Source organism: Mangifera indica, chromosome 8, assembly GCF_011075055.1.
Source record: "Mangifera indica cultivar Alphonso chromosome 8, CATAS_Mindica_2.1, whole genome shotgun sequence".
Classification (NCBI taxonomy): domain Eukaryota; kingdom Viridiplantae; phylum Streptophyta; class Magnoliopsida; order Sapindales; family Anacardiaceae; genus Mangifera; species Mangifera indica.
This window is the reverse complement of record NC_058144.1, coordinates 5,203,170-5,228,254: the sequence shown is the minus strand read 5'-3', so window position 1 is coordinate 5,228,254 and position 25,085 is coordinate 5,203,170. Positions and strand designations below refer to the sequence as shown.

The 25,085-nt window shown below is 34.4% G+C and overlaps 5 protein-coding genes and 1 pseudogene across 7 annotated transcripts; 3 read left to right on the top strand and 3 right to left on the bottom strand.

Moving 5' to 3' along the window:
- The first annotated feature begins 359 nt into the window (after nucleotides 1-359).
- Nucleotides 360-3,805, top strand: LOC123222636 (RPM1-interacting protein 4-like). The gene is made up of 4 exons (XM_044645502.1): nucleotides 360-594; nucleotides 2,476-3,042; nucleotides 3,213-3,401; nucleotides 3,505-3,805. Exons 1-4 carry the CDS (start codon nucleotides 589-591, stop codon nucleotides 3,532-3,534), a joined length of 792 nt encoding a protein of 263 aa, XP_044501437.1. The 5' UTR covers nucleotides 360-588; the 3' UTR covers nucleotides 3,535-3,805.
- Nucleotides 3,806-4,974: 1,169 nt separating this feature from the next.
- LOC123223421 lies at nucleotides 4,975-7,798 on the top strand (annotated as a pseudogene).
- Nucleotides 7,799-8,124: 326 nt separating this feature from the next.
- Nucleotides 8,125-11,024, top strand: LOC123222344 (E3 ubiquitin-protein ligase RNF4-like). Of its 2 annotated transcripts, none has more exons than XM_044645045.1 (6): nucleotides 8,125-8,281; nucleotides 8,886-9,160; nucleotides 9,256-9,313; nucleotides 9,979-10,094; nucleotides 10,267-10,517; nucleotides 10,785-11,024. In XM_044645045.1, exons 2-5 carry the CDS (start codon nucleotides 8,930-8,932, stop codon nucleotides 10,507-10,509), a joined length of 648 nt encoding a protein of 215 aa, XP_044500980.1. In that variant the 5' UTR covers nucleotides 8,125-8,281; nucleotides 8,886-8,929; the 3' UTR covers nucleotides 10,510-10,517; nucleotides 10,785-11,024. The 2 variants fall into 2 exon arrangements, with proteins under 2 accessions (XP_044500980.1, XP_044500979.1); XM_044645044.1 differs by having other exon boundaries at nucleotides 9,256-9,322.
- Nucleotides 11,025-12,477: 1,453 nt separating this feature from the next.
- On the bottom strand, nucleotides 12,478-15,226 carry LOC123222923 (oleoyl-acyl carrier protein thioesterase 1, chloroplastic-like). The gene is made up of 7 exons (XM_044645951.1): nucleotides 14,815-15,226; nucleotides 14,551-14,684; nucleotides 14,353-14,466; nucleotides 13,531-13,626; nucleotides 13,136-13,217; nucleotides 12,996-13,064; nucleotides 12,478-12,884 (listed from the first exon to the last, which is right to left on the bottom strand). The coding sequence occupies exons 1-7, from the start codon at nucleotides 15,148-15,150 to the stop codon at nucleotides 12,588-12,590; spliced, it is 1,128 nt and encodes a 375-aa protein (XP_044501886.1). The 5' UTR covers nucleotides 15,151-15,226; the 3' UTR covers nucleotides 12,478-12,587.
- A 1,817-nt stretch (nucleotides 15,227-17,043) lies between these two features.
- Nucleotides 17,044-19,957, bottom strand: LOC123222421. Its single transcript, XM_044645183.1, has 2 exons — nucleotides 19,469-19,957; nucleotides 17,044-18,634 (listed from the first exon to the last, which is right to left on the bottom strand). Exons 1-2 carry the CDS (start codon nucleotides 19,723-19,725, stop codon nucleotides 17,230-17,232), a joined length of 1,662 nt encoding a protein of 553 aa, XP_044501118.1. The 5' UTR covers nucleotides 19,726-19,957; the 3' UTR covers nucleotides 17,044-17,229.
- A 2,383-nt stretch (nucleotides 19,958-22,340) lies between these two features.
- On the bottom strand, nucleotides 22,341-25,080 carry LOC123222327 (dolichol-phosphate mannose synthase subunit 3-like). 2 transcript variants are annotated; one of them, XM_044645023.1, is made up of 4 exons: nucleotides 24,909-25,080; nucleotides 23,368-23,500; nucleotides 23,096-23,203; nucleotides 22,341-22,750 (listed from the first exon to the last, which is right to left on the bottom strand). In XM_044645023.1, the coding sequence occupies exons 2-4, from the start codon at nucleotides 23,467-23,469 to the stop codon at nucleotides 22,691-22,693; spliced, it is 270 nt and encodes an 89-aa protein (XP_044500958.1). In that variant the 5' UTR covers nucleotides 23,470-23,500; nucleotides 24,909-25,080; the 3' UTR covers nucleotides 22,341-22,690. The 2 variants fall into 2 exon arrangements, with proteins under 2 accessions (XP_044500958.1, XP_044500959.1); XM_044645024.1 differs by having other exon boundaries at nucleotides 24,827-25,076.
- Nucleotides 25,081-25,085: the final 5 nt, after the last annotated feature.

Below are 25,085 nucleotides of genomic sequence, written 5' to 3'. Positions count from 1 at the left end.
CAGAAGCAGACAAAGAGAAGCCTATTCACCGCGGAGAAACAGAAGCGCAGCTTTTAGGAGTGAGCCGCCATTAACGGTAATGGGCCCAACGGCGTTATCTACAAGGACCCCATTTGCCGACCACCATTTATGACTAAACCGTCCACTGCCACAGCACGCCCTGTCATCTAAATCTTCACAATCCCAATTCAACACCGGACACATTGATTTTTGTTTTGGTAAAATTATGGTTTACGTGTATACGGAACCATGCGGTGACTGCTTGAGAGGGACATTTGAAACCAAGAGAAAGCAACATAGATTTTATTTTACAGGGAGAGAGAAAGACTAAGAATGGTCAAATATTACCAGTCAACGGTTGTTAACTCTCTCTCTCTCTCCCTCTCTCCCTTTAAATTTCGGTATTATTCAAAGCGAGGGTACTTTCTCTCTCTTGTTATACAGCCGCAGGATTTTGAAGAGGAGCTGAATCTGTTTTTGAGGCGGCCTGGTGGGCTTGTTCGGTTGATCACCAAACTTTTCATTTCTCCTTATTTTTTGTATCGGGGTGTTTTGTCATTCCTAGTTTGGTGGAGCCTGTAGAGAGAAATGGCAGTAAGTTCCTCCTCTTTCCTTTTTTTTTAATCTTGTTAGTTGAAATTTCTTATTTCTTTGTTGCTTTTTACCACTCTTGTTCAAATTTTTTTTTGATACTTTGTTAGCATTATTTTTTTCCTGCTTTGCTGAAGAATATTTCAGAATTTTGGTTTTTTTGTTTGTTCTTTTGGATTTCGTTTGGTTTCTTTGCAGCGTCAAAAGAACCAATCTGTAGAAGTTACAGTTATAGTAGGCTCGTTCAAAGTTTTTTTTTTTTTGGGGGTGTTAGTTTTATATGATCTAAAACTGAAATTCTGTAATTTTACCGTTTGCCGCTACCTTTTGATGATGGTTGGGGTGATTGCATCCTTGATTTTGGAATCGTTTATTCTTAAATTAATTTTTTCTTCTGGTTATGGAGGTTTCTCTTTGTTGATGGATTTACAGAAATGACCTGTCTGTGAAATATTGATGAATTCGATAGCTAATCAGCAGTTGGCACAGATCTCATTTTTCAGCTTTTTAACTATGAAATCGGTTAGGAAGGGAAAAGAGGTTCGATAATGTGGTAGAACAGCAGAAAAAGTCAGCCAAATTGGAATTTTTGAATGCTTAATGACGAGTTTGATGAAATTATATAATATTATCAAAATAGAACAAGAAGAATCAACAAGAAATCATATAATATGAATATAAACTAAGAAAGGAAATTTACCGCATAAAAATGGCAGATAATGCATTAGATTCATTATTTGATAACTGGATCTTTGAGTACTCTTTCCTGAAAATAAAGTATATGTTGGTTGTATCTCTTTGTCGCATGTTAGGTTAGACAGAGCATAGCCTTTGTCTTTTGTTGCACATGTTGGGCATTTCTCCATTAGCAATTTGTTGTATGGCCCCTTCGTGAAAAAGAACGCATTGATAGGGACAGACCATTAACCAATATGTTATTCATCAAACAGCTAGAATATTGGTTGGGTTTAGTTTGGTTGAGAGTATTTTTCATGGTTCTGGTGAACTTTTCTTTTTCTTTTTGATAACGGGGAAATCCATATAGATTAGTTAGACAGGTAAACCCTGTAAACTCTAAGGTATACTAACAAAAAGTCAGGGTTTTATAAGTGTGACAGATATTCGAATCCAAACCTTCACATTGTAAGTTCTAATTGCTTCATCGGTTTTGTTAACCTTTTAGATCATTTTAGTGAACATATTTTGCACAAAGTTTTCAACTGGGGTGCTAATTTTACATCTGGTTTGAGGTGATCATAAATAGTGTCTTCCACTTTCTTGTGCTTCAAACATTTCGGATTTTTTTTTCTTGTGAAATATAATCTGGAGCCTGTCAAGATCAGATGGTGAAGATGCGAGGAGAAAAGCATATATATAACCCCTCTCTTTCTCACCCCAGCCTCAGTCATCCACTGAAATTCATCTGTTCAAACGATGTCCAAATTTTAGAACAGCAATTTTTCTCACCCTTTTGTTCTCTGATATTTTAGATTTCAGATAAAAGTGAAATTTCTCAAGCTTTGTGTATAAGTTGCTAATGATTATCCAAGAATTTCTTTATTGATTTTGATAGTTTGCACACACGAGCATAAAAGTTGATAAAATTGAATGCTCTTAACCCATTCTTGTGGCAGTTTGAGGGTGCATTTTCCATGTCTATGTATCTAATCTATAGTGAAATTTGGCGTCAAGTTTTTTTTTTGGGGGGATCTTTGAGTATCTGAATATTCTTGTTATGATTCACCCAATTTCTCGGCAATTTTGGTTGAAGAGAATTCAAATGTTATGTCTTCTGCTTCTTCAATGTAAAATCATAATTTGAGCTAGAGTTTATTAAAAGAGGAAAATAAGTGAAATATTAACAAGCTCTTTTTGTTCTTGCAGAATCGTTCACATGTACCGCAGTTTGGAAATTGGGAGAGTGAGGAAAATGTTCCTTACACAATGTATTTTGACAAGGCCCGGAAGGGTAGAACTGGGGGGAAGATGATCAATCCGAATGATCCTCAAGAAAACCCAGACATACTTTCTAGTTTCGAAGCTCCAGACCAGGCTCCTCCCAAAATCACAGCCGAACCTGAGAAACAAAAGGGACAGGGAACAGTTAGAACCGAGCAACGGAGGAGCAGAGAAGATAGTGAATATAAACCATACAGGGACTCTCCTGCACGTCATGATGATATGAGTCACAAATCTGCTGCTGAATCGAATTATCAACTTCAAGGAGGGCGTGCAGTAAGTTCTGGTGAAACTAACAAAAGGCCTGTGAGAAATAGTGCAGAGTCGGAGAACAGCTTCGACCGATCACCACTGCATAACCAGGCAAGGAACACGGGGAGAGGTACTGCAGATCCATCCTCTCCTGCATGGGAAGGGAAAAATCTGTATAAAAATAGCCATGGTACACCTGGACGATCCAGAATGAGGCCAGCTGCTAGAGGCGACGAAAGTGTAAGTTCCTCATTCCCAATCATTTTCTTATCATTTATAGTGCTTAAAAATGTGTTCTGATTGAGTAGTAAATTTATAGTCATTTCTGTTCTTACTGTTGAATAAACCCTTGGGGTGTTCATCTAAACTAGTTTTTCCCTAACTCTGACAATGTCATTGGATGGTGACAGCCTGTTGCAGGTGCTGCAGTTCCGAAATTTGGCGATTGGAATGAGAACGACCCGGCATCAGCTGATGGCTATACTCACATCTTTAACAGGGTGCGAGAGGAGAGGAATAATGGGCCGAGAGCTCCGGGCATGGCAAGTCCCTCTCCATACAACAATGTTCACAGGCGAACTTCCAGTGACAGTGTCAAGGTATTCATGACTCACCAGCTTCTTCCAAACTAGCACTTCTGGTTTCAGGTTTTCCTGCATATGTTATGATGTTACTAATATATTAAATTGTTCGATTTTGCAGAGCTGTTGCTTTCCTTGGGGCAAGAAATGAAGTTATTCAAATGAATTGGCGGGGATAATGATGATGAGATTGATGAGAACGAGACTCACTGCAAAGAGAGTAAAAAGAAATGCCTTCTCTGTAATGGTAATGGTGTGATTTATGTCATAATAAACATAGGCTTTTGATGAGAAATGTCTTCCTGTTGTTCTGTCCATCTCGATTATCTTTTCCATTTGTAAGTGTAGTTTGGTGGAGAGTAAGCATATGTAGATTCTTTAATTTTATTTGAATTTTTAATGTACTGTGCTTTTTTTTTTTTCCCGTGATTTCATAAATGCCGGGTCTCTTTTCTGTCTAATTTGGGCTGGATTAAAGTTACGCATGTTTAAGCTCAAATTTAAATTCAGTTCGAATGAACACGAAACAAATTCAATTTAAGCAAACTCAAGCCTAAAAATTTAATATTTTTAAGTTTAAATTCAAACTTTAGAAGTATTTGACTCGTCAAATTCGTAAACGAATCGAGTTTGAAGCTTACAGTAAACTCAAACTCGAGTTTGGTTATTTTCAAATGAGTTGCGCTTAAGCTTTTTTCAGGTAAGCTTGAATTCAAGCTTAGTTTCATACAAATTGAATCTGAATTTGAATTTAACTTTGTTGAAATCTAACCCTATATCTATAATACAGACACCCCTATTTCTGGGTTTGATTTGTTCCACAGTATGCTTGGTAGTATTCTTTGACTATGAGTGGGTCGTCGATCGGGGAAAATATTATTTCGACAAAAATCTGCATAATTACATTGCAAATACTTTTCGACATCTGTATTGTATGGGTTATCAGTTTGAATATGAATATGTAAATACAAAGTTACTGAATTAATCTAATAAAATTTACAAAATTGATTTATATGTTCAATTGTCTAAGTTAAGGAATATAACTAACTTTTGTAGTTTATTATGTAACTCTTGGCAACTACAATTATCCATCATTATTTATTTATGGCCAAAAGACTATTTTCCTCCTAAGCTTTATCCCATTCTTATAAATATATTTATGATATTTCAAAAATCTAGAGTTTTACCTATGAGTTAATTTTTGTTAGAAATTTTTTATTATAGATAAAGATAAAACTGTTATTTTACCTTTTATATTAAAAAATATATAATTTTATCTCTTTTTTTTTTTTACTCTTCTAAATTTTAAAAAGTGATATTTTACATCAATCTCAAGTTTGAAAAAGTGGCATTTCAACCTATAAAACTCTTAGGGTTTTTTTCTTTTTGGCGACAACGAGAGCCACCATTCTCCTCCCTTGTCTCTTTGTCACCACCGATGATGTCTCATAATAAACAAAGAAGCACCAATCGATAATGAATTAAATATGAAGAAGCCCCAACCAACTTCTCGAATTTGTTGCATTTTCTATTAAATCGGTTCCAAAGGAAGCTTTTATTGTGCGATTCGTCTTTGTCTAAAACCAAATCGATGAAAAACAACGTTGGTGCTGAAAAAGTTAAGGTTTTGTAATATTAGTTTCTTTATCTGTCGTAGGACATCATTGACAGTGACAGAATGAGAAGGGACGAGAATGGTGGTCATTGTCATTACTGTCGTCAGAAAAAAAAAAAACCTTAAGGGTTTATATTGGTGAAATATCACTTTTTCAAAGTTGAAGTTGAGATGAAATGTCATTTTTTAAAACCTAAAATAAAAAAGAGATAAAATTATATATTTTTTAATATAGAAGGAAAATTAACAGTTTTATTTTTACTCTAATAAAAAATTTTAATAAAAACTAATTTATAAATAAATATTTGAGTTTTTAAAATATCACAAACTTACTTTTAAGAATGGGCTAAATCAAGGAGGAAAAATAGTCTTTTGGACATTATTTATTTATGGAGAATAATCCGGTAAGAGTATTTGTGTAATATTAAGTTTTAGCTTAAGTCGATTGTAACTCGAAGCCGCTTTCCAGTGTTCCCTCGATACCTTTGCCGTAGACAATTCCGTTCCCTGCTCAGTTACCTAACAGTCAAAATACGAAAAACCATCTGTCACAGTTTGATTAATCTATTTGATCAAGCGACAGTATTTGGACTGTACGCTGACGACAATCACAGGTGATAATTACTTCTCATTGCCGCATCATGATAGCGCCAAAACATCGCGGCTGATTTAAAAAATTTAGCACAACGCCTATAAATTCAAAAATCAAAAGAAAAAAAAAATCCACCCTCTCATTTCACTCTCAGAGCCAGAACTGATCCCACAAACTTAAACAATAACAGAGATGTTCGCATTCTTGCTTGTATTCTACAAATCCCAGGTACTTTCCTTCCAATCTCTCGCTGTAGATTAGACTCTTGTTTTTGTATTATTAAATTTGTGGGGATTATTGAGCTGTAATGTAGTCAAGTTTTCGAAATTTAGTCTTTGGTATTAGATTTCGCATAAGAAAATTGCTATTTAATTGAAGAATCATAGTTAGAGAGCAAAGACTAGAGTTCTTCTACACACACCTCCGTGAATCGGCCACGGCTTTATCTGAGTCTTCTCTTCTTATATTCCCATCAACGTTTGATGTGGACTCGCTCTGTGCCTTAAAAATTATCCTCCATGTACTCTAATCCGATTCAGTTCGTTATGCGTGTTATCCGGTCTCTTCTTTTGGAGAGATTCACAAATATGCGGGCCCTAATATGTGTTCTTCCTCTAAAACTGTCATTTCTATTTTGTTAATCAATTGGGGTTCTCAACGTGACTTGAAAAGTGTTATTAATTCAGGTCCTGAGACGCGTATATTTGTGGTTGATAGTCGTCGTCCTATCCACTTGCATAATTTGGCTGATAGTAATGATTATGTGATAGTGTTGCACACGCCTGACGATGAGCAGCAGGCTGATTTAGCTTATGACTTTGATGTTACGGCTTTGTCAAATGCTTGTAATTTGGAGATAGATGATGCGGATTTAGATGGTGAAGAGGAAAATGAGTGATAGCGAGGAAGAGGAAAACGATGATGGACTGAGAAAACGAAGAAGGGGTTCTCTAGAAATTGGGGAAGATCCCGAACTTTTTTTCCAAAAACTAAAGAGAGAGTATTATACATGGCAAGCCGTCTGGGTGTCTGATGTATGAATTATCACATTCTTTGAGGAAGAACAACAATGAGTTGCTTTGGTTGGCTTGTGTTTCGTTGACTGATCAGTTCGTTGAGAGGTATCAAGCTGGGGTTATGGAGCTTAAGCAGCATATTAATGGCTCAGGGAATTTGGATGCAATTACTTCTGTGACACTAAAAGATGGGACAAAGATTCGAATGACTGAATCGTCCAGAATTGCATATAAAGATGAACCAAGACTCATGCTATTGCAGGAGTAGAATTTATTTGATTCAATGTTGTGCTCTTCGTATATTGCAACTAAATTGAAGACCTGGAGTGACAATGGTATGAAAAAACCGAAGCTTCTCCTTGCTAGAATGGGATTTGCTCTCGTGTATTGTCAGCAAAAGTTTCAATATATGAATCTCAAATTGAACGGAAGATGAAGGATGAATTTGAAAAGTTTCTGCCTGAGTATGGGCTTACTGATTTCTACTACAGGAGTTTCCTGAGGTTACATGGTTACAGCTCTAGAGTGTCTGCTGCGGATGCGGTATATGGGGTAACTGCATTGCTTGAGTCATTTGTAAACTCTGATGGTTCTTGTGCTTCAAAGCAGTTTGGAGTGGCTTATGATGCTTTGTCATTAAGCAATGTCGATAAGTTGAAAGCTGGGGCGCAGCAGGCAATCAAGATTCAACGAGCAATTCTTAGGCAAGGAAGTGCAGCCATTACAAAGAATGGTGCTATGAGAAGTGGAGGAAATTCAGGTGGGTGAAGCTTGAAGATTCAGTGGAAGCACAAGTTTTGGGGTATCCCCAGGCTTTGACGAAATTCTACTATTTCTTAACGGATGCTTTGAGAGAAAAGGGAGCCTGAATGAAGCCTCTGCTTTGTGCTTGTTATAACAGGAGGCAAACAAGGTGTTGATTGTTGGCGTTTGTGGGAAGCCTCGACTAGGGGCAGTTCAAGGAAATGCATTTGGGATTGTCTTCAGAAATGTAGCTACAGAAATCGAAGTTGAGTTCTTCCATGAGCTATTTGAATCTTCATGGATTGCATTGGACAAAGGTGCAGTTTATTCTTTTATGATCAGATTAACAGAGAAACTTTCCCGTTGAATTTTACCTGATGTCTGGATTAATTTGTCTTTGACTTCTCTTCTTCTCTAGAGAAGCTATAACTTCATGCTTTGAATAAATTCATAAATGAGAAAACATATGATTTAATTCATTAAAAAAAGTCGTTTTTTTCCTAGTTGTTTGTAGATTGGTTTGAACGCAATGAATTTATATTTAACATTGTCAATAAAATAAAATTGAAATTAAAAATAAGAGTTATATATGAAAATTATGCGAGCTCATGGTAAGACCAATGGGAGCGTCCTCACGTTAGTCTTGCTACTCCAATAATCCCAGTCGGAGACTGAAAGACGCAAAAGAAGGTCAGCCGACACGTTAACATGTCATAAATACAATGCCACATGTGCACCCTCTGGGCGTCACCGACCCGCTTGTCATATTTACGGCCCACCAAAGCCCATTTATTTATTTACGGTCAGCCAATCCTTGTTCTTCATCAAACTCAAACCCTAGACATCCTAAGACTTGTAAAAAATCCTTAAGTCTCTCTGTGTAATTTCGATATTTTGACGAAAATCGTTAGCGTTGAATTTATTATCTGAGGTTAGACTCTTCAATTTTGATTTTTTTTTCTTTTATTATTATTTAACTTGTTTATTTATTTGTTAATTGGCTAGGCTTTTTTCGATTCACTATATGTTATTTGATTTCCTACTGCATTTGTATATGGATCGATCGACGTTGAATTTCCCTTTAGCTTTGTGAAGTTTGATTTTCAAATTCGTTAAGTTTTAAAGGTTTCAGTCTTGAATCGTGATTAAGAACTTTCAATTATTGATGATTTAGAAATTCGAAATCGATCCTATTAGTTCGAATTACTCCTTTGGCATAGTTTCAGGATTCAAAGCAGAATTTTGTGTAAAATCGGATTTGCTGATGCTTACAGTTGACATATTGCTTTATGATCAATGATTTTTGTTTGACGCTGGAAAAGTTTGATATTAGTTTGTGTTACTGGGATTGACTTGGGCTTTCAATTTTTTTAGGGCTGTTTTATGCTTGAGTGTTTAGATTCTATTGCCTTTATTTAATTCTGGATATTATACTGGATGTCTAAACTAAATTTTGCATTGAACTTGATAAGTAAATATTTGTTTACTGAATACGTGGTGAAATATGAAGTATTTTGGCCTCCCTATGATTTCAGGAGTTTTAAAGCTACAGAGAACTTGAATAGAAGCTCCTTAGAGTATGAGTGCCCAGGCAGTGAGGGGGCCTCCTATAAGGTATCGTCGGAGGAAGGGACTGCCAGATCTTAATGCACCACCTTGTGAAAGTAGGGATCGAGAGGGAACCTCAAATGATATCAGTTTACAGGAAGTGCAAGCTAGCCAACAAGGGCTGTCGATACCACCTGCTCCAATTGATGTTGAGGCTATTGATGACGACGTTATCGAGTCTTCTCCCAGGGCTTTTGCCGAAGTAATTTTTTTATTATATATGTTCTTTTATCATCCTAATATTTTCATATGGATTAACTGTCATTGCAATGAGCTGGTTGTTCCATTTCATGTTAGGCTAAAAACAATTCCAGAAGGAACCGTGGAAGGAATATTGTGGTTGATGTAGATTCAGGTAACATTGGTAATCTTCTTTCCCTTTTTTATCTTTCTCTGCAAGTTATTTTCCTTTTAGATGTTTTCCTATAATGAGAGGAAGGAAAAAGCCAGAAAGAGAAGCTTGAATCTAAAGAAACCAAATATTATCAGAGGCTGTATGCACCTTGCAGTTGGCTGCTAACAGAAGTACAGTGCAAAACATACTCTTTACTTTTTTTATTTTCTAGTTTCTTATGTTGTACTACAAATGGAAGTCCAATGCAAATTATAAATAACATTGAAAATAGATGCATGAACAGTGTGTTGGAATTCCCTATTCTGATTGTGCTTCTGGTTGGCCAAACAGTTATTTTACTCTTTCCATCATAAATAAAACATTTGAAAAGGTATCTGGCTCCCTTATTTGTGTATATGGGAATAGGAATTGGGTTAGGGGCATGGGTAGTGCTATTTGTTGATTCCCCACTTGTAGATTGCAACATAAGTTTGATGTTAGGGGCAGACCTTAACGGTGTTGACCGGCAGGTATGTAGTGTCACTTGGTTGTGTTTGGTGTTAGATGCTAATGATTTAAATTGGCAATTGATAGTTGTTGGTTAAGCAAGTTACATGTGTTCCTTGAAGATATTGATGTGGCTCAAATTACTTTCTTCTTGCTGATTGGAACTTGTGAATTTTCAGGAAGAACAACAAGGTTGACTAATAATAACCGTAGTAAGCGCAGAAGGGTATCACCTAACTCAACTATTGTCAATTGTGGTTTTTACATAAATTTGGAAGGCACTAGCAACTCTATGGTAAGAACTGTAATCTTCATTGTTATCAATGAATTCATAATGTTGTCTTGGTATTGCTTGCTTCTTTCTCCGTCTTTGTGTTCCCTCTTTCCACTGTCTCTGTGCATGAACGTGGCTTTTTTGTTGCAAATAAAATATTGAGTTTTTGACTCATTTAATATTCCATCTGTAGAGAGAGAGAGTTAGCATGCCTCCACCACCACCACCACCACCACCGAAGGAGCCTGTATTCACTTGCCCAATATGCATGGGCCCATTGGTTGAGGAGATGTCAACGAAGTGTGGTCACATATTCTGTAAGGCATGCATTCGGGCTGCAATATCAGCACAGGCTAAATGCCCCACATGTAGGAAAAAGGTCACAGCAAAAGAACTCATTAGAGTCTTCCTTCCAGCAACCACTTGTACCCAATAACTAATCATGTAAGTTTTCTCAATATTCTATACTTTGAATTTGCGTCAGAATAAGGAATCAAAGCTATTGGTCCTAGCATCAAATGTATCTGTTAAAAAGTTAAACATGGATTCCGTAAGTTATATACGGATGCTCTATATTAACAATCTAGCCCCGAACATGAAGAGTTGATCATATGTAGTTCCTTTTTCTAATTTGGTTTCATTATGTGTGTGTGTGTGTGTGTGTGTGTGTGTATGTTTGTCTAAATGCTGATGGAGGTTATACTGCAACAGGATAAATACATGTTTTGGACAAGAAAGGGGCGGTTTTGGCATACTATTGGAAGCGCTTTTGTTGAATATTGAAAGTTTAGACTGGCATGTGCACAGTAAACCAAACTGTGGGACATTATTATAGTTGATTGATGGTTATGCCAATGAGTTGTCTGTGCTCATTTCTTGTACTTTGTGGCTAACCAAATATGGACCTTTAATATGTGTAAGAGTTAATAAGATTAAAATTTATGGGCTTCATGTATTATTGCCAGAGTTTCAGTTGAGGGCATTTTCTGGTGGATTCGGTATTGTTAAACTCCTATTCTTTTCCTAAAATCTAGAGGACCCGTTTGTTTCGAAAACAGTCGCGTAATCCCATTTTCCGGTGGTCCGATTTTTCTCAGTAACTCAGCCCAAATTCCATCATTAAACAAAAGAACCAAATCAGAGATCTTGTATAAACGAGTCTAACTCAGATTATAATAAATCTCAAATCAAAGTAGGCTGATAAAATCCAGATTCATCTATCAATATAATGAACTTTTATCACTACACATTGCTTCATCAAAGCTTATCAAATCTCTTTAAAAAAAAAAAAATCATGATACAACCCTCTCAGTATGATTAATAAATATAAAAGTATTTTTTACTTGTTTTTCTTTATGATAATGAACATGAAAATGTTTTATTCTTGTTTTTTCTTATAATTAATGAAAATGTGTTATATTTATTTTTTCTTATGGTAAATGAATATGAAAAGTTCTTTTTCTTATAATTAATCATTTTGAGAGTAAACGATTTGATATTTATTAAGAAGTTTTTGTTTTTGTTTATCAAATTGATGGTTCACTTTAGACATGTCAATTAGGCTGAGTTGAATGGAGGCCCGACATGACGGAAAAAAAGCACGACACGAGAAAGCTCGGCCCGATATTGTAGCGTGTCGGGTTAGGTCCATGGGCCTATTGGGCCAGGTCTCGAGCTTTAATATTAAGCCCATGGGTTAGCCCGGCCCGGTCTGATACTGTTTAGATATATATATATTTTTAAATTTTTGCTGACAGAAGCAAAACTTCTACCTTGTGTTTTTGCCTTTTGCCGCAAGGCAGAAACCTTGTTAAGTAGAGGAAAACAAGGCTTCTACCTTGTAGTAGAAGCCTTGACCTTTATTTATTTTTTTAATTTTTTAATTAATTAATTAATTTTATATAAATCTATTTAATTTTTCTTCATTTTTACTTTTATTTATAAATCTCTAATCTCAATTATTTTATTATATTTTCAATCTCATTTTCTCTCATTAATTATTTTTCAGAAGATATCTGAATTCATAAATAATAATTCTTTGTGTTTATAATTTCATTTTTATTTTAATTTTATCATTACAAATAGATCAAGTATCAAATGAATTCAATCCATTTGAATATTATCATAGTATATATTTATTTATGTTTTATAATTTGAAAATTAATTTATGTTTAAAAATTTTAAATAATTTTTAAAAAAATATTTAAAGCCCGGCCCAACCCATTTTTATATGGGCCGGGCCTTGGGCCTTTATATATTAATGTGTCGGCCCGACCTGAAAGCACATCACTGTTTGGGCTTTAGGCTTAGCCCGGCCAATCGACACCTCTAGTTCACTTCCTGTTTTAAGGGAAGAAATTTTTTAATGGGTATTATGAATTATTTAAATATAAAAGATTATATGTATAATTTTAAATATGTTAAATTTATTGAATTATTTCTGATATTAAATAATTAATTTTTATTTTAGGATGATGTTGCGTTTCAATTCGAATAAATTCCGAATTCGGAGTGTTACAAAACTCCATTATTTCCTTGTCTAGGAGGTTTCTTTCTCCACTTAGTGCGAGCTTGGCTTACTTCAGAGCCATCACCTGACAATCTCAGCGAGTGCAAGAATTGACGGAAGTCTTGTTTGTCTCCTGTTGCAGGAGACCCATTTGTTCCTTGAAGCTCTGGAACCCCATCAGAATCCTCAGTCGGTTCGGGGCTTGTGAGGGAATCAACTATATCGTTATGTTGGCATTCTCGTCTGTAGTCTAAGGTGATCGTTTGCAGTTCGTGAGTGTCAATAATATCTTGAGGCATACTCTGACAAACAGAAAAAGCGCACATGATCTATTTTGACAAAAGGAAATTCTTTTTATATTTAAAACAGAAATGGGCAAGAGTGGCTATCCGAATAATTATATTTCTACTAACCTCTAAAACCCATCCAATGTAGGTAACAGAATTAACATGCTGGTTCATGTCCAGATCATTTTTCCTAGGCTGCAAATCAAAAAGCACAATGAGAACTTGAAAGATCTCAAAAGCATCTTATATAAATCAAACTGTCTTACCATAAGCCCTGTTCTGGAATACTCAGCCGGATCTTCGAGTTTCGAAATTTTCCTCAGGCTGGCATTGTCCGGAAAAGATATTCTATATATACCAGAAAAAAAAAAAAACATATTATAGAAGCACAATTACTGTATAATTGACATAATGATTAGACCCACAATTACTGTATTAGATAATTTAAAGTTTCACAAGTATAACAAAGACTCGAATCCAAACCTTCTCTAAAAGTTTTAATACTCCACCAATTTTGCTAATCCCTGAGATTTGGATATATGATTGTTGAGCTCTATCATTTTATAGTTTTCAAAATATGACCATACATGTGATTGCATTAGATAATAACTTGTGTTAAAAGAAGGGAATAATTAGGCAAGGATGAAAGAAGAGCAGCTACCTGGATTTCGGTGTACAGAGGAGTAACAATTCTTCTAGAATTTCATCACTGGCTTTCTGTGGCCGCCTGGTAACCTTGTTCATCATCACATATTTGCTGAAATCATAACATGTATTATTGTCAACTTCTTACATATCAATATAGAAAAGAATGTAAACAGACATAAGGACACAATGCAGTTAATATAAACATTTTTTGGCCATAAAAATGAACATTTTTTAGATGTACAATACCATGCTACCAGGAAGATTAAAGTAGCTTAGGTTTAATACCTGTTAACAATAGATTAAAATCAGACTTTTGAATTATTTAGTTTAGTGATTATAAACTCAATCACTAATTTTAAGGTTTTACAGTTTAGTCCTACAAAGACAGTTCAATTTGAATTTTACTCCTCGTGATAAAAAATAATAATAATATATAAATAAAACATTGTATTATCACCAAACAAACTATGTGCTACCAAATGCCAACCCTGAAATATTGCAAACCTCTTACAGGAATAATCAGGATGAAACTTAAATGAGACAACTTACGCTCATCTTACTTGAAGGTAGCAAAGTAGGAGCGAGTTAGAATTGGGGCTATAACACAAGTGCACACAAAATAGACTTGGGATCAACTCCTTTTGAAAGTCTATTAGACTTCTTACCATGATAGGTTCAAAAAGAGGACACTACAGAAATTCCTCTTGAAAGCCTAATAGAGTTCCTATATATCGACAAATATTCACTCTTTGTATCTTACCAATATATAAATCATAAATTCTTACACTTTGTAATGCAAATAAAAGGAGCACAAAAAGAGAAGCTTAATACACACCTTGTGGCTCTTCCAATAACTTGACCACTGGCATAGTCTTTTATAATCCAATCACGTCTTGTTCCCACTCTACCTTCACTGTGGAGCCATGTCTCGAATTCAACCACATCGCCCCTATGCCACATACCCCAAGTTTTTATTGTCTAGTAAATAAAAAAATTATCATTTTCAAACAAAACAGAAGCAATTAAAACCTACCAAGCAGGATATTTTGAGATTTCAATGTGCATACGACGCAACACCCATATGAGATTAAACTTTCTCATGCTCGTGATTGTCGCAAATCCATCCGTTGAAAATCCAAGACTTTGTGCATGGTTACATGCAGCCTCCTGCAATATATATATAAAAAAGATTTTCTAAAAATTATGCAAAGTGTCTTTGAATTTTAACAAACATTTCTAAACGTGCTATCTGCAAGATTATGCAAGATTTTTTTTTTTTTTTAACTAAGACGAATACCTGCAAGAGATTAGCAATGGTTTCAACAGTGGCAGTTTTGTTAATCCCAACCTCATAACTTCTTACTATAAACTTCTCCTTGTACAACAATCTGTCTTCCGTTGAACTTCGCAACCTTTGCCAATCCGCCAATGCGCCCGCAGTTTCGGCAAGCGCAGGACCTTCTTGCTCCGATACAACAGCCTGGATTTTAGCCGAAGTTGGAGATTTAGAAACCGGAAGAGAGCAGGTCACTACATCCTTTCGTCGGCGAAAAGAGAAGATAGGCCTAGGAAGGCCGACGAATGTGCATTGAATTTGGTCAGTGACAATTACATTGCATGGAAACGTGAACATGTTTGAGCGTTGTAAATTGTATAGCTAAAGAGAGGGGAGAAGTACTTATGCAGGTGTTATCATAGCATCTGGGTAGAAATGTGATGAGTGAGGGGAATGCGAGTTTCCGTATTTTAAAGCACGTGTTTGCACGATCAGGTGGATGGGAAAGACCGAGAGAGGACGTGTTTCAAGTGGATCTTGCCATAAATCATGGGGTTGCCATATTCGGAAACTGGTTTGGAGTTGGGATTATAATGCTTTTAATCCGAAAGTCATATGTGGAAAGGAAAATTGTGGTTTAGAAATCCATGCGCTGTTTTGAAAATTCTCAGTTATTCTACGCCTTACGGAGCCTCGCATTAAATACGTCAACGCCCTCCAACTTTTACAAACGTATACTCCATTGGAACCATAGATATGTAGTCGTGTTTATTCATGATTTTATAGAATTAATTGCAAACTCTTTGATAATGAATAAGGGGTGACATGTCACATTCTTTTGGTTTTTAAATATTTATATTGTTTCGTTGAGGTAATTCCTCGGTCAAAATTCTTGTATGTTTCATTCTTTGTTTATATGAATTATTATTTTAACATATGTTACTGTGCTCGTAGATTAAATATAAAATGCTAAAAAGACACGTGCGTCTTTCCCTACTAATTGTTCAGAATGTGAACAAGCGTAGCGTCTTTGAACAATACAAAATTCCCACGGCATTATCATCGACACGTGCATGGTTCGCTACGAAAATTATCGTTTTCTATTAAATCAAGGTTTTTTTGTTTTAGTTAATTCAAATATAAATAAATTTTAAAAATTATATTTAAATTAGTAATACACGAATATATTATTTAAATTTTTTATACAAATATGTGTAAATATATATATATATATATATATATATATATATATATATATATATATATATAATTAAGTTATATTTATCACTAAAATTATCTTAAGATAAAAAGAATGTCTTCTTAGAAAATAGAAATTCAACCCCACTTTTTAAATAATTATTTAAAATCAAATTTTTTTTAATACACTTCTTTTGTAAATTTTTATTTATACTATGTGGGAGTACGGTTTCCAAATATAATTAGATAAATAAATTTCTGAATAAAAAAATAAATCATATTAAAAATTGTTTATATTTACATTTATATTATATTTATCTTTTACCGTTAAAGATAACAAGGTTGATGAATCGATCATCACCATCACTATTCTTGTTTAATTTTTTCTGACCATAATGTAATTAAAAAAACGAAAAAATTACAAAAATCAAAGCGTACATCAATCTAACATTTAGCAAAATGGTGTATTGGTGTGTCGGAGATGGATGGCATCAACGAGAGGTACTGCATGAAAGAGAAGCTACAGGGATAGGGGAAAAAGTGGTTTGTAGATGGAGAATATCTTATTATTTATTTGTTACTTAATTTTAGTGTATAATGTTATTATTATTATTTTATTTTTAATATGGTAAGGGTAAAACTAGTATTCCAATACATAGGAAATGTGTTATCGGGGAAATTTAATTTTGCTTGCATCAATAAACAAATATTTATTATTTTGAATCCGTAGATTAATCAAAATTCTTAGGCGATGCTATTTCCTCCCATTTCCTAATTTGTACTTGGGTAGACAACTCCTCTTCATCTCTTCGGCTTTTGCCCAATCAGTCAATCACTGACTCTTTATCTTTTCATCGCCTTTTACATTGCAATGTGCTCCTGATTTGAATAAATATTTGCTGATTAATGTTATATTAGCCAGTTTAACAAAAGCCTGAAATGTTTAATCCGCTAAGCCTTCCGGTCGGGTACTGGTCATACCGACCAGTCCAATCCGGATTATAAAACCATAAACGTGTATAAACATACAGTAGAATAGCAAATATGGAATGGTTGAACCAAATTACAATCCCCTGGGTGAATTTTCTTATTCATCTTCAATCTGTCTGCACAAAGTCAAAATAAATTAGATACAATCTATGTAAATCGAGTAAGAATAAAAGAACAGTAACAAAGGGTTAAAAATCTATATATATTTCTTCTTGGCCTTGGTTGGGTATAACACTCGTCAAGAATGATTCAGAACATCCATCTTGGAGATGAATGAACAGCTCTTTGCTGAGGTCTACTTGGCTGCTCTGAGTTGTTCCGCTTCTTCATGATTGAGGAGACAGTTGGGCTGTAGTAGTCATTACTCCTTTGAGGAGTTGCTCCTTGAGAATAAATCTTCTTCCCGTTGATGAAGCTTCTCTGCTTTTCTAGCATTGTCTGGCGAGCCACTGGGTTCTTTTGAACAGCTCCCCATCTATTGTAACTCACACAACTTTGGCTCCTCCCCACTTGCTGAAATCTTCCTTCTCTAGGACTTGTATAGTTTCGACTCTCAGCAGTTTCTGCCGAGTACATTGTTGTCTCTCCCACACTGCTATATCCATTATGCATCTCTGAAACTTCTATTGGAGATGAACTAGACTGGACCTCACTTTGGGCCCCATTTACAGAGCCTGTGAAGGCAATGTCAGCACTCTCAGTATCTTCAATAGGAATGGCCAACCCTCTGACCTGGATTTGGTCTTCTTCTCTCAATCGACTTTGTGGAGGAAGTTTTTTGACACAATTCTCATCAGTGTTCAGGGACAGTTGTTTGAGTGGCTGTAATTGGACTGCAACTTTGGCATCCTTTGGAGGGAAGTTAATATCCAACAGCTGGATTTGACCACTTACTTTCCTCTGAATTGGAGCTGAGGTCAACTTTGGGGATTCATATATTTCTGGAGTAGGTATCCCTTGCACATGGGTAGCATGTGGATCAGTACTGAAAGTTTCCTCCTCAACAGTATTAACTGCACTGGAACAGCCTGGTCCATTCTGATCCCAAGTTTTTGATATTACATTTGATGAAGATGGCGTCCCAGCATCTTTGTCTTCTGACTTAAACACCTGTCTCACTGTAAAGGAAGCACAAGAATGTTCACTCTTCTGGCCTGTGGACATCAATCTAATAATTGGTAGTTTTGGTTTCGTAACTTCATCAAGACTGCCTTCCCAATGCTGGTTTAACCAATCACAGATGATGAGAATAGGAATACCAAATTGCATAGGAGCTTCCTTCTTCAACGATGAGGAGGAAGATAACGAATTTGAAGATGATTTCATATTAGGAGATGTTGCTAGTTTCATAGGATCACAAATCATAAATGCAAGATTCCCTTGGACATCAAATCCAGCAGATCCTGGGCTCCATATTATTCCGTCACTTGATAGTTTAATTAGATTGTCAGTGGCTATCACCACCTTTCCCTCACCAACTATTAATTCTTCCTTCTCTGCATAGCCTAGCAGGTAAACAACACTCCCAAGATCCAGGTTTGATTTAGAACATGCCTTCAAGGGATGAGGCTGCTGACCCTGGGAATTTGAGTCTCCATCCATGGAATCTAAACCTACTATTGTAAGATCAAGGATTGGACTTGTGATAAAGAACCTGAAACAAGATGAAAATTCGTTAAAGAATGTAAAAAATAGCAGAAAAGACCTTAAAAGATGAAGCATTTCAGAAAAGTCATCATCTTTCTGCCCATTAACATATGTGCATACAACTATGGATAAAACAATTCTATTAGGACTCGATCAAGTCTAACTAGAAAATTATCACATTGAGCAAAGGATAATACGTGAACCTGGAGTAAAAGGCAGCAAACATTCAAACATGACACTTTGAATTATCCTCTTTAATCTTACATGTTTTATTATACCGTTTCTTCCTATGTGTTATATTTACCCTTTAAGCTATATTGTCTGCAAGTACCACATATACCTGTAAGCTTCTCAAACAATGCATTCACCTAACAAGTTTCTGAAGGAAAAAACAAAGTAAATATTTCCGGGTATACAACATTGAGAACTTAATCACCATGTCCACAAATTACATCATAATAAACCATAAACACTAAAACTACTTAGCTTAGCAATAATGTTAATACAACCGACCAGATTTAGACAACAACTAGCAGCCAATTAACTGCAAATTGTGGCAATTTACTTAAGTCAGCCACCGGCTTTCGACTTCCAAGAGATTATATATAGGGTTCAGGGTCCTAATTCCAACTCGATTAATTGGAATTCTAGACATCAAAAAATACATGAAATTCTACAAGATCCAGCAGTTATCTATACAAAGCAATTTTTAAACTTAAAATTAAAACCAGTCTTAAAGTTTTCCCCTAATTTCTACAATGACCCCACGTATTGTCTCAGCTTCAGCTAAACCCAAATAAGTAAATTAGACCAAAATGAAAAAAATTAAATAATAAAAAACCTGTGAGGAACGAGAGTTGCAGTGACGCCGTTTTGGAGGCGGATGTCGGCACTCTCAGCAGCAGCGACAGAAGGAAGATTGACATGAGTAGTCAAAAGAAGATTTCGGTGGATTAAGAAACCGGTACCTGAGATCCCATTTCCGGCGGCGGAGATTCTGGCCATGGAGGGGCCCTTGCCGGAGAAAATGGCACCCTTCATTCGCTCAGTTTTGGAGAGTCCTTTGCAGAAACACCATGACTCCGCTAAGACTCCCATTCTTGGAAGGTTGAGCAGCAGTTGTGGAGTGTAAGAGTTTTAATGTAACGTTTCTTGCGGTTTTAGTGTTGAGAGAGGTGGATCTAGAGTGGAAGTGTGAAGCATTCGAGTTCGTGTATCAGATTAATGGAGTAAGAAAAGGAAAATGACAGAGAGAAAGAGGAACGAGATGATCGTGAAACCAGTAAAGGGTACATATTGGAGTTTTTTGAGCTGGAGGTTGGGGGGCTCAAGACAATGCTAGAGTTAGTAAAGTAAATTTTTGCCTTTGAGGGCTAATTGACCAGTTTACCTACAAGGTTTGGCTCAATTACAATCTCACCCTAAAAGTTTTAAAAGTATAATTTTTAATCAAATGTCTATTTTCATTAATGAATTCCTTGGATTTTAGTGTAAATTATTATTTTATCTTCTATTAATATTTAGAAAAAAAATTCTTTTACCGTTTAATATAAATTTTAATTATCAATTTATCTTTAATTTATTAAAATTACAAAATTCCCTATCAAAATAGAGTCTTAATTGACCAATTTTATCCCCCCACTTAAATTTATTCCACCAACTTATTCCTTTATAATCATAATTATAATTTACTATTTTTTAATTTTTCTTTTTTTATTCTTTTTCCAACTATTACCTTTATTATTAACCATCATCCATCTTCGTTCTCTTCTCGTCATCTTTGTTAAAAACACCACCAGTAGACATTCTTCTGTTCCCATCACCTTCACAACTATTTTTCATTTCAACTTATATTCAATTACAGAACTAAATAATTTAAATTAATATTTTTTATAAAATTAATTAATATTAACAAAAAAAATTATTTCTACAGAGATCATAAACAAACAGAAAACATTAACAAAATTGAATGATAAATAGTATTTTAAATTTTTAAATCTTAACAGATATCACTTCGACATTACATCAAACCTCAGGTGGGAATAAGTCTTTTGGCCTTAGGTAAATAAATAAATAATTGACCCATCAGAAAATCTTAAATGTAATGGGTGTCAAAGGAATTTTTTTTATTGACTCTTCCCTTTACATCACAATGAGGGATTATTACTCAGTAAAATTGTGTGTAGTTATTTTATATATACAAAAAATATATATATATATATTTAAAATAAATATATATAATATGACTCATTATTACTATTAAAAGATAAAAACCAAAATCAAAGTTCTTCGTTCATCAGTAAATATTCATTGGACAAATCATATGATGCATGCAATAAACAAACTGTATTAAATATATATATTTATTTATATATTTGGATTTATTAAGTGTTGGTAAAGCGCTCCAATGGGTAAGGAGAAATACAGCTGTGTTGTGTTATTTGAAGGCAGATTTTCTTTTATTATTATTATTTTTTTTTTTTTGGTTGACGACACTTATCTGCTATGTGATAATACGCATATGATGGTGGGTGAATTTCCCACAAAGCTTTGACGCAAAAGCAAATTCCATCATTTCATGTTATCCTTAAAAAAAAACCAACATTATAAGGGTGAAATAATAATTTATTATATAAATATTCAATTCTTTTTAAAAACCATTTTCACTAATTGCATCTATCCTTTTGTAACATGTATGATTTTTTTTTTCATATTTATAAATTTTCAATTCAATTTTTACTATCAATTAAAAACTCTAATAATTGATTTCACTCCTTCATTATAATCATCACTTGTCACGATCTCATAGATTTGTTTACAACATGATTAATCTTTCCTTTTTTATGTTCGTAAATTTTTAATTTAATTTTTATAATCTATTGAAAACTTTAATTATGGGTATCACTCATTCATTAAAATCATCCCTTGTTACGATCTCATTATTGTCATAAGTTATGAATCTCACCATCTTTTCTCTTATAACGATTTGAGTTATCATTGATAAGTCCTTTATTCGATCAAGAGTCATCGATGACTCAATTAAGAAGTTTCATCAATGATAATATAGATGGTGACAAGAAGAGGATTGTGACAACCAAAACTTGTGAATATAAAGTGAGCGAAATATGGTAATATAGGAGAGAGGGTGAATTGAGGTGATGGGAACTAAGTAAGGATTCAATGAAAATGAGAATGAAAGTGACAAGCAAACGAAATAAAAAAGTTTTTATGCAAATTAGATAAACATTTTTTAATTATTTTTTTGTAAACATATGTGATATAATAATTTCAAAAAATAAAATAATTAAAGATATTATAATAATTTAACTTTTTAACACTGTAATTATTACTTTTTTTTGGTTACTGTTAAAAAAGTTTGACCTTAGATTGAAGTTTTATTTATACCATCACAAGAAGAGAAAGTCAGAGAAAGTCCTTTAGGCAAACCTTGGGTGGGAAAGTGTCATTTACTCTGTATAGTTTTAGCGTTGCAGTGAGGTGAGGTCACATGCTTTCATGCTTAAAGGGAACACCGAACAACATAGAAACAGACACTGCAATTCCACTTGACGCCGACATAAGATTGGCTCATTGGTAAAACATTGGAAAATTTTTTAACTTCCAACCCAACCTCGTCACCTTCCCAAAACAAAACAAATTAAATTATAGATTAAATTAGAAACAAATTTTTCTTTATCTAACAAAGAAGCAACTTGCAAACATACAAAATAGACAAATTATAGTATTATGTTATTATTTGATTTACAAATTGTAAACTTTGTGTAGATATTTTTTTATATGTTTATATGACAACACAGTTACAAAAGATAAATATACTAATCAGACCAAAAATTGTCGGTTAAATATCTCAAGAACCCATGTTGATCCAAACCTTAAGTTAATTAGTGGATAGTCAAAATTTGTCACACGCCGACAGTCTGGCTTGAGACTGTCCAAATAATGAAAGAAAATATCTGTAGTTTTCCCCACTGCTAACGTTTGCTTCCCAACTAGGGTTCTTCCTTTGTATCAGTAACATATATTAGAAACCAATGTCAAGCCATTAATCAGAGCCAACGTCAATCTTGCTTCGGTTCAGGTATTCTTTGGCCTCTTTGATGTCCTATAATAAAACAAATTTTACAAAAACATTAAAACAAGAGATATATAGCCTTGATAGACTAGACAGACAGTTTTATACTAAAAGTGAAAAGATAAGAAAACAATATGATGGCCAAAGAAAAAATAGCTTTATCAAACTCACTATCTGAAGAAATTTTGTTTGAAAGATAAACATCATCGTGATCAGAAAAAACCTCTACACCAAGTCATTAGGGCCACTCAGATATTACAGGCCTCCCTTGTGCAATATATATATATATATATATATATATATATATATATATTTATGAGGTTGGAGGGAGGGAGAGAGATGTAAAGTGCACAGAGAACATGAATAACAAAGTACCTGCTGCAATAGCAGTGCTTCTTGAGGACAAGTTGGAAAACACATCAAACCAAATCCAACCATCAATAAACCATAGCACCCCAGGGACACAATAAAATATATAGGTAGCTGGCAGAAAGTAGCAATAGAATAAGGTCAGAATTATCTAATAAGAAAAATAATAAACAAACCTAAAAGCACTAGCACATATGTAAATAAGTGCTTATTTATGTACAGAACACACATGCACATCCAAATATTCAAATAAGAACTTAAGAGAGAAAAACACTAACCAGCCAAGTATGGCTACGTGGAATAACAGATGTCTGCAAAAGACCAATCCAAAAGGCAGTAATAGCCACAACTAGTGTCAAGATCTTCACAACATGCTTCATTGAATTTGCAATAACAAACTTCTCTAGAATCCTGTTTATGATTTAAAGAAAAAATAATTTTAGCTTTAAAAGAAAGAAACTTTAACTATAAAACAGTAGGATAAGCCATATTTATGATTCACTACTTGATGCTTACATTACTTCTTGTTAAATAAGAATAAAAACTGTGGAGTGCATGCATATCAGGCACAATTGCATCTCATATAGATTATATTCAGATTGAAAAAGACCAATTGTTAATTAGACAAACTGCATCAATGATGAGAAGAAAAGCATAAAACATAAACTTTTTAATAAACAGATGATTAACATATTGAATAGAAATGTCATCCCAAATTTAAAATCCCACAAAACAATCAAAATTTTGGCTGATGATTTGACTGGCTAAGCCAACAAGGTAAAAACAATACTGCCACTCCAAATTCCAATCTGAAATTATATCAGAATTAACAGAATTTTGTTTGTGACCTCGATAAATAAAAAAAAAAAATAATGAAAATCTAACAATATCCATTAGCAAAACATCCACAAGGTAACCCAAAGAGAGAACTACCATTTTAGCTGCCATCACAACAGATTGATCACATATTACATATTTCATTAATCCATAAAAATGGACCTCAAAGCCCTTGCACAATGTCTCAGTAATCATCTGGCAGTTTGAATAAATTTAAAAATGGGAAGGTCCCAGATACTTAGCAACTGCAATCAAGGAGCCACAATAAAGTAATATAATCAAATAACAACAATGCACATATCCAAAATACTAAAATATGCACCATAAAATCATGAAAGCACTGCCATCAGAAGGGACAATTATTGAAAATGTTCTCAAAGTCCCATTCCACAATATTACAAATTACAGGACTCAAAGCCCTTGCGCAATTTCCCAAACATCATTTAGCAGTGTAATTTGTTCATCAATCTGATCCATTTAAAAGAACTCTGATCACAAAGTAATCTTAGGGATTACGCTGTACTTACTGATTTATATTAGACGGTGAGAGAGATCTTAAAAATTGTAATCGAATTAACTACAGAGTACTAATTTCCACTTTAATTATTTAAGGAAACGACTTGCCATAAAATACCCTCTGAGATATGATGGGAAATTTCGGATCGGACTCCAGGTATGCTATTATTTAAATAATTGATCTATTTCTTACGAATTTCATTATATTGTAATGTGAAAACATCAATCAAATTAAATTTACGGAAACATCAATCAAGTTTTATTTTACATTATCATATAACATCAATTAAATTTACTGCTGCTAAATAAACATCGATAAAGAACATTTCTCGAAGTAATATACGCAATTTTTATATAATAAAAATAAAAATTGAAAAGGAAAACCCGCTGGAGCTTAATCAACGGTTATTGGGGCAAACGAACAGAATGAAGGCCGGAAATGTTGCCGACGTGGCGTCAAAGTTACCTTGTGGATCGTATCGCGTTGAAATGGCGTTGCCTTCGGCGACAGCTCGCTAGTGTCCTTGGTCGAAGTTGACTTCGCGTAAGCAGCGCAGGCGACTGTTTAGGTGATAAGTGATTTGTCGAGAGAGGAGGCGACAGCGACTTGTCGATTAGGTTTTGCTAGCTCTTAAGATTCATA

Coding starts and splice junctions, on each gene's coding strand:
- LOC123222421 (XM_044645183.1), bottom strand. CDS start 19,725: ATGGGAGTCTTAGCGGAGTCATGGTGTTTCTGCAAAGGACTCTCCAAA. Junction 18,635..19,468: donor GCAACTCTCGTTCCTCACAG/GTTTTTTATTAT, acceptor ATCTTGTTTCAG/GTTCTTTATCACAAGTCCAA.
- LOC123222344 (XM_044645044.1), top strand. CDS start 8,930: ATGAGTGCCCAGGCAGTGAGGGGGCCTCCTATAAGGTATCGTCGGAGG. Junction 9,161..9,255: donor CTCCCAGGGCTTTTGCCGAA/GTAATTTTTTTA, acceptor ATTTCATGTTAG/GCTAAAAACAATTCCAGAAG. Junction 10,095..10,266: donor AAGGCACTAGCAACTCTATG/GTAAGAACTGTA, acceptor TTCCATCTGTAG/AGAGAGAGAGTTAGCATGCC.
- LOC123222327 (XM_044645023.1), bottom strand. CDS start 23,469: ATGAAGCATGTTGTGAAGATCTTGACACTAGTTGTGGCTATTACTGCC. Junction 23,204..23,367: donor CACGTAGCCATACTTGGCTG/GTTAGTGTTTTT, acceptor ACTTTCTGCCAG/CTACCTATATATTTTATTGT. Junction 22,751..23,095: donor AAGCACTGCTATTGCAGCAG/GTACTTTGTTAT, acceptor GTTTTATTATAG/GACATCAAAGAGGCCAAAGA.
- LOC123222923 (XM_044645951.1), bottom strand. CDS start 15,150: ATGTTCACGTTTCCATGCAATGTAATTGTCACTGACCAAATTCAATGC. Junction 14,685..14,814: donor CCATTGCTAATCTCTTGCAG/GTATTCGTCTTA, acceptor TATATATTGCAG/GAGGCTGCATGTAACCATGC. Junction 12,885..12,995: donor ACATTGGATGGGTTTTAGAG/GTTAGTAGAAAT, acceptor TCTGTTTGTCAG/AGTATGCCTCAAGATATTAT.
- LOC123222636 (XM_044645502.1), top strand. Junction 3,043..3,212: donor CTGCTAGAGGCGACGAAAGT/GTAAGTTCCTCA, acceptor GGATGGTGACAG/CCTGTTGCAGGTGCTGCAGT. Junction 3,402..3,504: donor CTTCCAGTGACAGTGTCAAG/GTATTCATGACT, acceptor TCGATTTTGCAG/AGCTGTTGCTTTCCTTGGGG.